Source organism: Microcebus murinus, chromosome 18 (assembly GCF_040939455.1).
Source record: "Microcebus murinus isolate Inina chromosome 18, M.murinus_Inina_mat1.0, whole genome shotgun sequence".
Lineage (NCBI taxonomy): Eukaryota > Metazoa > Chordata > Mammalia > Primates > Cheirogaleidae > Microcebus > Microcebus murinus.
This window is the reverse complement of record NC_134121.1, coordinates 52014720-52028713: the sequence shown is the minus strand read 5'-3', so window position 1 is coordinate 52028713 and position 13994 is coordinate 52014720. Positions and strand designations below refer to the sequence as shown.

General features: G+C 47.1%; 1 protein-coding gene across 1 annotated transcript in view; it reads right to left on the bottom strand.

Annotated features, from left to right (window-relative positions):
- Positions 1 to 13994, bottom strand: part of ARSG (arylsulfatase G) — a 127344-nt gene that overhangs the window by 84344 nt on the left and 29006 nt on the right. Inside the window, exon 2 of the mRNA XM_012747430.3 lies at positions 2515 to 3256. Within this exon, the coding sequence (XP_012602884.2) occupies positions 2515 to 2732 (218 nt within the window). The 5' untranslated portion in view covers positions 2733 to 3256. The remainder of the gene's footprint in view (positions 1 to 2514; positions 3257 to 13994) is intronic.

Genomic DNA, 13994 nt, shown 5'->3' with positions numbered 1-13994 from the left:
GAAAAAAGGCGCGAGAGAGCCCACCAAACCACATTTGCATCTGAACCACGAGACGCCCTTTCTGCCCGGAAGCGTGTTGCTGGTGGTGACAGCTCGAGAGAAAAACGGGCAGGGCTCGCAAATCTCCACGTGAACAGTGGGCCTGCTACTGCCCCACTAGCCCGCCAGACACGGAAAGCAGAAGTTCTTCAGCTTTTGGCAACCCGGGTCCGTTTGAGGGTCTGGTAAATGCCATGTATGGATTAACTCTCTCTCCAGGAAAAAAAAAAATCCCTATATGCAAAATTTGGGATGCCATTTCAGGGCATTTTGAGCTCTTAAAACCTCACTTATTGGTGAATAAATATTTATTAATTGCCCGCTATGTGCCAGGCACTGTGCTACATGGAAGGGATATAAGTGGAGAAGAAGAATAGACGAGGAACTTTTCTTCCTAAATAGTTCAGAGCTAGATGGGACGTATATATGAGTTTTCTGTGGCTGCTGTAACATATTACCACAAACTGGGTGGCTTTAAACCACAGTTCAGGGGACTATAGGTCTGAAATCAGGAGGCCGGCAGGATTCTTTCTGGGGGCTCTGAGGGGGAATCTGCCCCCTGACTTCCATTTGGCTTCTGGGAGTGGCTGGCAGCCCTTGGAGTTCTTGGCTTGTAGTAGCATCTCACCAATCTCTGCCTCCCTCCTCATGTTACCTTCTCTTTGTGTGTCTCTCTGTGTCTTCTCTTCTTATAAGGATACTAGCCATTGGATTTAGGACCCACGCTCCATTGTGATATCATCGAGGTCCTTAACTAAAACATTTGCAAAGACCCAACGTCCAAATAAGGTCACATGTTGGGTAGACATGAATCAGAACAGATTCTACCCCAGGGTGCCATTCGACCTAACACAGCCAGTCAGACCATGAAACAGTCACCATCAAAAGCAACGAGGACAATGACAGAGAACACCTGAGGTGTCCAAGAAACCTTTCCCGAAGCCCTCATGTAGAACTGAGACCTAAATAGTGAGCAGAAGCTGATTAAATGGAGGAGGGGAGAGTGCACCAGGAAGAACCCATCACACGAGGCCCGGGAGACAACAAGTGAAGACGGCTGCAAGAAAGAAGGGGCAAGAGGAAACTCAGTTTGTTAGATGTAGAACAGAGTTTGGATTTTATCCTTAGGGCCACAAAATGCCTCTGAATGACTGGAAGTAGAATTTGTGTTCTAAGAAAGTTCGCCTTGGTGGAGATGAGGAGAAGGAACTGGAGTGGGTGCAATGAGATGCAGGGGATGCCACCTTCCAAGGGCCCACACCTCAGGGGAAAAGCTCCAAGCTCAAGGATGCAAGTGGCCCAAACTCTGCAGAGGTGCCCTGCATGTCACCCTAACCAGCCAGCTGGAATGGTTTCCACCGAGCCAGTCGGAGGAGTTTAACCCAGTGCTGGCCAATCAGACCAACATTAGCCCAAGAAGAAAACCCAGAAACCTGGAAGCTCAGACACTTGTTCTCCATCTAAGCGGGGAAAGGAGCTAGACATTTGAACAAAAATCTGTGATGGCTGATTTATAAACACGTTGACCTGTCAGATGCATGCCCTCTCCCCTTTTGCAGTCCCTTAGAGTTAAGAATGCCTTAAATGTAAGTCAACTCTCTCATAAATAAGTCTGTGCGCCTCGTGGACTTAGTTGTTCTTCAAAGGCCATCTTCTCCCTTGAGCTCCCAGGCTGAGTTCCACACACCCCCCTCTGAACTCCCAAAACTCCTGATGCAGGCTCACATACTTGATTATAATTCTTACTTTCCTTTTAACTTATCTCCTCTGCCAGACAATGAGTAACTTGAAGGCAAGAATTTTAATCTTGTTCACCTCTGTGTATTCCCAGTGCACATAATAAATGTTATCAGATAGATGGATAGATGAATGGACAGATAGATGGATGAATGGATGGACAGATGGATGGATGGATGGATGGATGGACAGATGGATGGATGGATGGAAGGATGAACAGATGGATAGACATATGGATAGATGGATGGACATATGGGTGGATGGATGGACGTATGGATGAATGGGTGGGTGGATGGATGGACAGATGGATGGATAGATGTACAGAAGGATGAATGGACAGACGGGCAGATGGATAGGTGGATGGATGGATGGGTAGACAGATGGATGGATGGATGGAAGGATGGACAGATGGATAGACATATGGATAGATGGATGGACATATGGGTGGGTGGATGGACGTATGGATGACTGGGTGGGTGGATGGATGGAAAGATGGATGGATAGATGTACGGAAGGATGAATGGACGGACGGGCAGATGGATAGGTGGATGGATGGATGGATGGGTGGATGGAGGTCAGACAAATGGATTTCTTCATGACGTTATACTGGCTTCAAACCAAATCAATTAATAAATTAATCAAATCAACACAGATCCATCAATTGCTCTTTAAGTGCCACCTACAAGAACTGGGGTAAAACATCAAAAGAGAAATTGGCTTGGCACCCTCAAGACTCACCTCATTCCTTCTGAAGCCATCTTATCAAGGTTGGCAGTGTCCTTTGTTTCTGCCCAGTTTGCTCCCAGGTCACCCCACCCCATGTCATCAGCCAAAATGATCACGAAATTTGGTTTCTGGCCTCTTGTTTTCCCACTGATACAAAAATCCACAAAAGGATAAAGAAATCCTGAGAGACTCACTCCCACCAACAAAACCTTTAGAAAAAGCCAGCCCATGGTGGTGAGGGGAGGATCCGATTGTTGAGACTTTTCCAAGAGCTCCTTTTCTGCTCACTTTCAATGCAGGGAGTCCCTGGGGAGTAGGGATGGAGTTTGCAAGAAGATACTGGTGGCACCAGTGGTGGCAGTGACAATGGCTGCAGGAGTGATGGGGGCTATAAAAATGAGACGCCCCCGTCTGGAATCCTAATTCAAGAGAGTCGGGGAAACTTGTAACTCCTAATTTGGCTTGATCCCCTGTAGTCAGTTTTCCCACCACGGCTCAGTAAGATGACAGGTTATATTCAAAGTTAGACACCAGTGTCAATGACTGCTCTTTAGCCACCTAGAAAGTGACCCCTCTTTCTTCAGGAGTGTTAGAACCACAGCATAAGCCTTGCATCTGTTTGAGACTCCATCTGGTGACTACAGGACGAATTCTCACATCTGCAGAACACCTGGATGTTCTAGAAGCTGCAGTCAGCCTCAAATATGTTTCTGAGCTCCAGATGGTTGAGGGCTTCATGTTTCTGTGAAGTTTCCTGAAAGAACAAAAATTGACAAGAAAACAGAGTTAAAATTGCCAGTGCAGCTGTGTTTTACTCAGTAGCTTAGGAAATAATCACTTTTCCATGCCAACAGATGTTTTCCTTTTTATTCGAATTTTTAACTGGTTCATCAATTTCTCCACCTGAAAAATAGTGATGATAATAATATTTGCAATGGACCTATAGTCACAGGCTTGGAAGTAACATTAGAGATGATCTCGCTCAACCCACGCACCGTATAGATGAGGAGGTCGAAGCCTAGTATTCTGGGGGGAACAAGGACCAGCCCCAACTCTGCTTACCCACCCCTACCCCCACGCTTCTCTGATCCACAAAAAATTCCCAAATTTTGTGCCTTTATCAAATCCACTGAGAAATCTAGAAGAAAGAGTGAGACCCTTATCATCAAGACACGATCCTCTGTAACAGTCAGGCTATAACCTAACATTTCTATATAAAATTCTCTATAGAAATTAATTTGGGGGAAAAAGAAAATGTAAAAAAAGGTTAATAATAGAATCTTAGTAGAGGATATATGGGTGTTCACTGTAGAACATTTTTCAATTTTTTATTTTTCGGAGAGACAAGGTCTTACTATGTTGCTCATGGTGCAACATAGACCACTATGTTGGTCTCAAACAACTGGGCTTAATCAATCCTTCCCCTCTGCCTCCTGAGCTGCTGGGATTATAGGCGTGAGCCACCATGCCCAGCTAGAACTCTTTCAATTTTGCTGAACGTTTGTAATTTTCATAATAAAATTTAGAACAAAATTTCTTAATGGAAATGTGTCCCTTTAATATCCTGACCATGTAATTTTATTTATTTTTTTTGAGACAGAGTCCCGCTTTGTTGCCCAGGCTAGAGTGGGTGCTTCGGCGTCAGCCTAGCTCACAGCAACCTCAAACTCCTGGGCTCAAGCAATCCTCCTGCCTCAGCCTCCTGAGTAGCTGGGACTACAGGCATGCGCTACCATGCCTGGCTAATTTTTTCTATCTATATTAGTTGGCCAATTAATTTCTATTTATAGTAGAGACGGGGTCTCGCTCTTGCTTAGGCTGGTTTTGAACTCCTGACCTCAAGAAATCCGCACGACTCCGCCTCCCAGAGTGCTAGGATTACAGGCTTGAGCCACCACACCCTGCCTGACCATGTAATTTTAAATAAGAAAATCTAAAGACAAGTCCAACCAGTGCTTTTTCACACTTGGATATACATATGAATTAGCTGGGGGTTTCGTTTATTAAAATGCAGACTCAATAGGTAAAGCTGGGCGAGGCCCATACTGCTGGGCCTTAGATCCCACTTCGAATAGCAAGGTACTGGAAAACAAAAACATCATCATGAGTCTGGTCCTAGAAGAAAAAGGAAACTGCTTAACCTAACTAGAGATGACTCAGCTTCAGTGGACAAACACAAAAGCAACTCATCAGACTGGGTTTTAAAAGACAGGAACTGAAGGTTATACTTTAAGTTTCAGGTTGCAAATGGAGCCGAGAATAAAACCATATTACTGCTAGTTCCCTTAAAGGCCCTAAGTTTGCAAGTTTAATAAGAAGACACATAGTCGAAATTCTGGACCAAATAAAAAACCTCAGTTGCACACCCAACCCATGGAGGGAGTTAAAGGAGAACCAATTTGTAACATACAAAGATGTCACTAGGACCAGGGTTACAACAGATGTTGCTTCCAGTTGTGGGTCTCTGCCAGCCAAGCCAATGGTCAGCTGGAGTAGCTGGGGGTGGCTGGAGGTATGTAAATTCTGGAAGACTTAGATAAAATCAAAAGGACCGGCAGATAGGCACATAATCAAAACAAAAGGAAGTCCAAGTAAACAGTCATGATCATCTGCAGGCCAATGAATCAATTGTTCAGAAATGCAAATTCTTCCCTTTTCCAAAAGGAGAGCTATTATTTCAAACTCAATTAGATTCAACTGGTATTTGTTGATCTTGAGGCCCCAAAGACTTCTCCCTTTCCAGAAGAAAGAGCTTTTGCACAAGGAGGGTGCTGAACAAACCCTTGTTGACCAGCTAGTTGGTTCCCAGTTCATTCTACTGGCTTCTAACCATGAGCAACAGTCATAGGAAGCTTTTCTTCTCAAAGCTACTTAGCCCGGAACACTAGAGCGGGCTCATTCCTGGTCAGTAATCCATTTGGGAATGACCCAACGTACAGGACTTCAGGGGAAAGAAATTCACTTACGAAAAGAAGCTAAAATTAAGGTGGGAACATAAATAAACAGATTGTGTTTCTTCAGTGTTCCATAATAAAACATTCCTTTGAGGATTTTCAAAGAGAATCATTAACACTTAAATTTTTCATAGAATGGAAATAAGCTAATTTAGCCAGCACACCCTTGCATTATTCTTCACACCCACACCTCCAGGGAGATATTTAATCCCTTCCCTATTTTTTTTTTTTTTTTTTAACTAAAGGGAAAAGGCAAAGCAGAAGTTCCAAGAATGGACTCTCAGGCAAAGACTTCCATGAAGATCCAAGCTCAAACTCTGAGCTCAGATGCCCTAAAGAAAGTGGCCCCACCTGCTGCCCTCACATGTTATCTGATGTCACTTTCCCAACTTTTTCTTTATGTGTCCTGGAAGGGAGAGGAGACACAGGCAAGGAGCTGCCCTCCCAGCTAGGAAGAAAGGGGGAAGTCTCTGATTCGCCCCTCCTTCCACCGGGGTGGAAGGGACCTGACCACTTTACTCAACAAATCCCACAAGCAAGGCCCATCTGTTCCATCAGGGCACGAGTGGCCATGATGGGTCCGAGCACAAGGATCCGCGTCTCGATGCTCCCCGGGCAGGAATACAGTGAACTTTAGTTGCCAGTGAGCTTGACTAATGATTCATGTCCTTCTCTGCAACCTGCATTTTAAAGCAGGCTAAGTCTGCTGAAGTGTGACCTCACGGTCCGTCCCCAGGCTGGCTTGTGAGTAAAGGCACCAGTGAGCCCCCAACCGACCACCAGGCCAGAAGGGCTGAGCAGCGGAGGGGACGAGGCAACCTGAAGAGCCAGTGAGCAGGGTCTGAATAAGCCAGGGCTGGAAGTCCTCGGGCTTCCTGAGCCACTCACTCCATCACCTGACCCTGGGTCCCCATGGGCCTCTCTGTGGCCAAGCATCCTCCTAGAGAACCTTGAAAACAGCTGAAATAACAAGGAGGTCGGGCAGACCTTTCTGGCAGAGGGCTCTGTTGGTTTTCCGGAGACAAAAGCTTCAGATGAGCTGAGGCCAAAAAAGACAAAAGAGCAGGGGGAGTGGGGCTCTGGTTGCAGAGCACTGTTGTTGTACCCGTCAAATCGGAACACAGCGTGTGTGCCGGCTGGAGGCAGGGAGTCACGAGGGGGCTGTGGGCCCGGGCTGCCCATGTGGAGTCTGCAATGGTTCTCCCATGCATTCAGTCATTTGCCCACCAAATGTGTACTGGGTGACAGGTCTCAAGCCAGGCGGTGCATACAGCCATGCATGGAACCCACAAAATCCCCTGCCCTCACACCACTTACTTTTGGGTGGCGGGGCAGGGTGGTGGGGCAGGAGAAATGAAATCAGTAAAGTGTAAATATTATGGGGAAAACCAAAGCAGGGAGGGGATCAGGCCTGTGCGGGTGGGTAGGTGCAAAGTTAAAGAGGGTGGCAGGGGACCATGTCATGGAGAAAGTGATGTCTGGGCAAGGCCCTATAGGAGGGGAGGGAGGGAGCCATGCAGCCGTCAGGAAGCCTTGCAGAGACATCAGCCAAGTCCAAGGTCTGGCACATGTGAGGAGCCTCAAAGAAGCCACTGGAAAAGCAGCGGAGTGAGGAGGGGCGAGGATGAGACTGTCGGAGAGGAAATGGGAAGCTTTTGCTGCGTGCAATGGGAAGCCAGAGGAAGGACTGAGCAACCGCAGCAAGACTTGATTTATGTTATAAGAGGCTCCAGAATACACAAATGCATGGTGCGGGGCAGCAGGTAAGGGAAGAAGCTGAGAAGTTAGGAGTCCCGTTGCATCAGTCTGGGAGAGAGACAGGGCTAGGGTGAGAATGCGACCAGCGAAGAAGAGCCGAGGGCACAACATTTAAGGAGGCAGCACTCTCTCCCGGGTGGTCGCCCTGCACTCGCAGACCCAGGCAGGAGGCACCTCCTCAAACTTTGCCTCACCCTAGTTCAAGTCCAGGTGGACAGGAAGACCCAGTTGCCATTGCAGCCAGGACAAATTTAATATTTCCATGTAACAAACATCCTCGCAGCCCCTCCCTTTGCCCCTGGACCCCGACATGTCATTCCGGGGCTGGCCCAGCTTGCAAAGATTGCTTCCTTAGAGTACGGGGGCAGAGGGGTGCAAAGGACATATCTGATTGAATGCCTCCATCCAGGCTGGGAGAACAATACCACTTAGAAAATTTAAATGCTTTTTATTTTTTTAAACTTGGAGACCTCAAGCCAGACCCAGTTGCTGGGAATATAGCTTCTGTGGACCCAAGGATGCCAGGAAGCCCACCCACAGGGGGCACATGACATCCTGCCTAGTTTTAGGCTGGAACCACCTGTTGAGACTGTCACAGAAGGAAGCCACGCTGCAGGTGCCAATTTGAGAGCGCCTAGGTGGCGTCGTGCCATGCCTCTAGAAACCCAGTAGGCCTGCGGAAATTATATCTGGGCCCTGGCACACAGATCAGAAAAACAGAGAGAGAATGGACGGACCTCTGAATAGCATCTTTCCTCCAAACGCTGTCCTCCACTTGAGAGGACAAATGCTGAGCGTGCTGAGTGATGCAGTCCAACCGAAAGGGTTCAAGGCCAATTACCTGAAATCCACTCTCTGAAAGCCGAGTGCCAAATTTTAAGGACTTTTTACAAAGCTGTATTTACTTATCACTTGTTAAACACTTTATTATGGGAGTTGTCAAACATACAGAAGTTGAGAAACTCACATGCACCTACCTAACGTCTAGACTCAACAATTAATTATCGACACGTGGTCCGGCCGGTTGCCTCCCCATAGTCTTCCCTTTGCCTCGCCCTCCACATACATTGGATTATTTTAAAGCAAACCCCAGATATCATATAAATTGATCTATAAATATTTCTACCTGGTTCTCTGAAAGATAAGAATGCCTTTAAAATATCACGACCCCTCCATGAATACCCTCCTTTTAAAAATTAACAATGTGTTAGTATCATCAAAAATCTAATCCGTGCACAGATGTTCTCCACTGTCATCAATTTTTTTTTTTTAGTTTGTTCTAATTAGGATCCAAACAATGTCCAACACGTGCTGCATTTGGTTCATTTGTCTCTTCTCTTTTCACATATAGGTTCCCCCTCTCTTTTTCTCTGCAATAGATTTGTAAATATCAATTGGGTTGTTTGCCCTACAAAATTTCTCAGATTTTGGATTTAGCTCATTGCTTCTCCCCTAGTGTCATTTAAAATGATCCCTGGACCCCCTATTTTTCTGCCAGCTGGTGTGTCAATGTAGAGGTGAGATCAGATGCAGGTTTGATTCTTTTGGCAGGGTTACCTCATACATCTTGTCTTTCTCCTTGTCGTGTTAAGCCTGATCAGTGGTTCGTGTGTCAAAAAGTTCCATTTTTTTTTCCTTTGTCATTTTTGTATGAGAATAGAGAACTTTCTTTTAGGTGCTATGTACTACTATCTCTTCTTTTTGTGGATTTTATCCTCGCCCTGGATCGTTCTACTTCTACAATGAACTATATTAGATTGTGTTACAGAGGGAGTATTTGTACGCCCCCAAAATTTGTATGGTAAAGCCCTAACTCCCAACTTGCTGGTATTTGGAGATAGGACTTTGGGAGGGGATTAGGTTTAGAGGAGGTCGTGAGGGTGGGGCCCTCATGCTGGGATTAGTGCCCTCACACGGAGAAGCACCAGAGACTTTGCTCGCTCTCTCTCTCTCTCCACCCTGTGAGGACACAGCAAGAAGGTCCCTGTCTGCAAGCCAGGGACAGAGCCCTCACCAGGAACCAAATCAGCCAGCCCCTTGATCTCAGACTTCCCAGCCTCCAGAACTGTGAGAAATAAATGTCTGCTGTGTATGCCACCCAGTCTTTGGTATTTTATTAGAGTATCCCGAGCACACTAAGACAGAGTCTTGTTAAAGTTTTATCTGAGAACCACTGAGGCTGAGGCTGAGGTAGGAGTGAGACCAAAACTAGGGGGAAAAAACACTCAACTCAGTGAAGCAGTTACTTGGCAAATTTGTCTTTTAGGAGATTGATTTTGGGTATGTGTTGCCCTGTTTCCAAAAGAATGTGTATCCAGGATTAAGGAAAGTCATCCTTGCTAGCTACATAAGTTTGGATAAGTTACTGAGTCTCTCTATGCCAGTTTCCTCACTTGTCTAAAAAATAGAGCCATAGTAAACGTCCTCAACCCCAAACACAATATGAGAATGAAACAATCCAACACAGTTCTTATGAAGTGCTCAGAAATGTTGGCTATTGTTATTCCATCTCTCAATTGTTTTTTTCCCCAGACAACATTTGCAATTAGGTATCATAACCCACAACAGAGTCTCGATCAGCTGCCAGGACTAGCGTGCAGTGACGTCATCATAGCTTGCTGCAACCTCAAACTCCTGGGCTCAGGTGACCCTCCTGCTTCAGCCTCCCGAGTAGCTGGGACTATAGATGGACTCCACCATGTCCAGCTAATTTTTGTAATTTTTTATAGAGATGGGGTCTCGCTACGTTGCTCAGGCTGGTCTTGAACTCCTGGCTTCAAGTGATCCTCTCACCTTGGCCTCCCAAAGTACTGGGATTATAGGCACAAGCCCAGCCCCATCTTTCAATTGTTTTCAGGATAAAGAGATAACAAATATGAGAACCCTTTGAAAATGTGCTATGCAAGCCCAACACATTGCTAAAATTAATATTAAATAAAACTATTCCAAGTACAGATGTTGAAATCCAGGCTCCCTGCAGCTATTGGCTGAGTCTGCCAGAACTGTATATCAGCATGTTCTGATGCTGGATTCTCAACCCAGAGAAGGCAGAAGCTTACAAACACTATAGTCACAAACAAAGCCAAAGGGAAAATGAAGTCATTCTGGTTCACATTTTTGAAGTTTCTAACTATGGTTTCTTGTTACACAATCCCATGGCTGCCTATGCCATCCTGGCTAGACCTGAGCCATGTCCCTTTAGCTGGGCCACTCCGGTGACGGCGGGCATCCTTGGAGTACGCTGCCTTCCAGCAAATCTGGCGTTGGACAATACAACAATGCGAGGTCAAGATGTGGGGTGGGTGTGAGAGGAATCTCCCCTTGGTTGATGCTAACTGAAAATGGGAATTACATTTCAACATCAGAAACATCCGAAAGAACTATTTGTCCGTGACAGTTGGCTAGCTAGGTGCCCTAGCAAGAAAGATCCATAAATCTAATATGGAAACTCCATAAAGGCAGGGAAGTTCTGCATGTTTCATGCACTACATAATTCTGGTACCTTGCCAGGAAAGTGTCCAGGCAATATTAGCTGAATCAGTGCGTGTTATATGGACATCAGTGGCCCGGCCTGCTCTGCCCTGCTGGGGAAGGCCAGCTTCACCGCCTCATTTCTCTAACCTCAGACAACCTTCCAAGATTCTCCTTCCTCAGAAATGCTCACTTGTCATTCTCACTTGTAAAATTGCACTTGTTGAAATGCTGCTTTAGGTAACTAGCACACTTGTGCCCTATCTTCTGAAGTAGAATGTAAACACTTTGAGAGAAGGAACCACATCCTCCGGGGGGTGGTTTTGTGGCCCGGGAGACGACTGCATTCATCAGTGCTCACGAGTGGGCTGTGGATGAACAAGGCCGCTCGGACAGATGCACGATGGGCGTGGGAGGGAAGGATGGGGGCGCCCTGGACCCAGTCCTGCAGGTATTTCTGGCGAGCTCACCTAACGGAACTGGAGCCTTTCGCTGACTACGACAGTGTGGGCTCCTCCTTGCCTCTTCTCCACAACCCTGGAGCATCCTTCTAGCTTCTTTGCCATCTGAAAATGCAGGGAGGCCCTGGCCCTAAAGGGTTAAAACGGAAGTACTATTGCGTACTATTGTTCCAGGGCACCCAGAGGCAAGGACAGGCAGTGCACGTTTAGACAAGACAGGGAAAGGCAGCATCTCCCTCTAGGCAAGAAACGTAGCAGGAGAGCAGGTTTTTATTCCCTGAGCCTTGAGGAACATGGCAGGTGGAGCAACTTCAACAACTGTCTAAAGAAAGCCTGATTTAACCGGGGCAAAACCCGGAGGTCCCGTGCACAGCCCCTTCCAACATTTCCATTAGATTTCATGACCCATGGTCACGTTGTAAAGCTTAATATTTACTCCTAAATTCACTGTGATTAAAATGACTCTGCTTTCAAAATTTGGGGTTTTTTTTTTACAACTTTTGTCAGCAGGATCAAGATACTTGATAGAGGCCTCCCTAAGGCTGGGCTCTCTGTTTTTTGCTGTTGTCATTGTTGTTTTAAATTTTTAAGCAGTGACAGGACGGCCAAACTACAGGAGCAGTCAACTATGAAGATTGAGAAGTCTGAGAAGGGAATTCAGTGTTGAAATCAAGTAAAAGTTACTCCAGAGTTAATAGGACACTCTCAGGAATACATCCATGCTGCACAGAATGGCACCCACGCATGGGACAAGTCAGATCACCCCAGGCCCCACAGGCACAGGTGGGAAGGTGACCTTGCTGTCCCCAGATACAGCATGCCCTCACCTACCTCCTGCCCTCCTCCGATGGTGTTCATCCCTCCCTTGGCTCAACAGCCCTCTGCCAGTCCTTCCAAGGTCCTCCTTGCCTGTTCTAGGCTTCCTCAATCTCCACCTCCTCAATCCCCCCAGAAGTCGCAGGTTGAAAGAGTCACCCCCCCAAGAGTTAAGGAACTTGACCCTCAGCCAAGTGCTAAACCTCCCATATGCCCCATGGTAGTATTACTATTATCATCACTATCTGTGCGTCAGAACCCCTTGGCAAATCCTTAAATTACCCCAGGAGCATGCATTCCCCAGACTGAGGGGCCCCGCCTCCCTACAAACTGTCAAAGGGAGGGAGGGGGGAGGTGCAGGGGAGGGCCCCAAGCCACAAGATAAAGCCAGCACAACCACCTGGATCACCAGTTCATGGAAAAGGTTCCTCAATAGGTGGCACAATCTGTGACGTTCTCTGCCAGCTGGAGAAGCAGATATTAAAGTTTCGAAGCAAGTATTTGCTTCACTGGACTACAAGCTGCTCATCCAGAACATGGGGCCATTAGGCGGGAGCCCGGTAGGTGCAACAGGGACAGGAAGAAGAAGGGTGAAGGGTGGGTGGGAGACCGAGGTCTTCCCTTAGAAGCCCCCACATCTACTCCCCCTCTGTGGTGGTTGCCCTGAAGACCCAGCCCCCAAAAGCAGGCTTGCAGGACCCTCCCCTCTGAGATTCCTTTCAATCCACTTACCCAAGTTGAAGTTCTCACAGGCTAGTAAATGCAGTGAGCTTATTTGCAAGCCAGGGTCATATCTGCCTAGCAACCCAACACGAAGACTTCAAGGAGTGTAAGGGTGGACAGAGAACAGGCAGGCCAACTCCGCACAAAGGAATCCGTTCTCATGCAAATGACCCTAAGCTAGAGCGCTAGAAGAGAGAGACCTGGGGACAGCTCGGAGGAGCCAATTTTTTTCCCAAGAAGATATTGGGGGGACTTTCTAAGGGCATCATTATAGCTTTGGCCACTGTAAAGGAAGGGCTGGAGGGGGCTCTGTCTGCCCCTTGGGTTGTGACAGACACAATGGGAAAGGCTAAGAGGGAAGCTGAGCCCTTAATTTCCTGATTTTTTTGGTCCTGTTCTCCAGACTCCAAAGGTTCTTTTGTTCTGATTTAGAAGTAAACAGAGTTAGTTTTGTTTGGGGGGGTTTGCTCAGCATGGTAATGCAGTGCTTTCCACGGAGAAGTTAAAAAAGCAGGGGTTTTCACGCTTGGTCTCACTAGGATTGGGGGAACAAGGTGAACCCAGACCTTAACCAGAATGGGCAAAAGTCATCGGTTTGTGGCTAACAAGGCTGCGCTGAGGCTGGGTTTCCAGCCACCTTTCCACTTTTCAAACACAGATGGCCAACGTCAACTAAGGATGAGCTGAGCTCTAGTTGCAAAAAGGGCCCGTGCATATCTGTAAATGTGGTGGAAGCTTGGGCAAATCCCTCCAGTGCCCAGTGCCTCGACTTTCCTTATCTGTAAAATGGGGGTAATGAATGTCACAAGCAAAAGGTTGCTGGTGGGGTTAAAATTAGATCACACATGTTCACTGCACCAATGAACCTGCTCCTCACTTAACCCAACCAGAGCTAGTTAACAGCAAAGGATGGCATTTAACCCACCAGACCCTATCCCAAATTGGTGAGAGAAACCAGCGAGCAGGGAAGGATTTTTATTAAAATTCAGATCGCCAACTCCTCCCGGCGGCGACCCTCCGTGCATGCACTCCCAAACTAGTCTCTCTTGAGTTTCTGACATCAGAACCACAGACTCAGAACCCCAATGAACCGAGCAGCCGGAGGGAACCCAAGTCCGTAAAGGAAGGCGAATAATATGGTTTTTGTTTCCCTGGAGTTCCAAATTTGCCCTGGGTGTGCGAAGTGGCGACCATGAAGCCAAGTTTGCGCCCCCGCGGGCTCTGAAACGCCTGGGAGCCGACACACGCTTTGTCCCCATGAGGAGCTCATAACAGGTTTCCCGTGTATCACCCACTTAGCTAGCAGTGA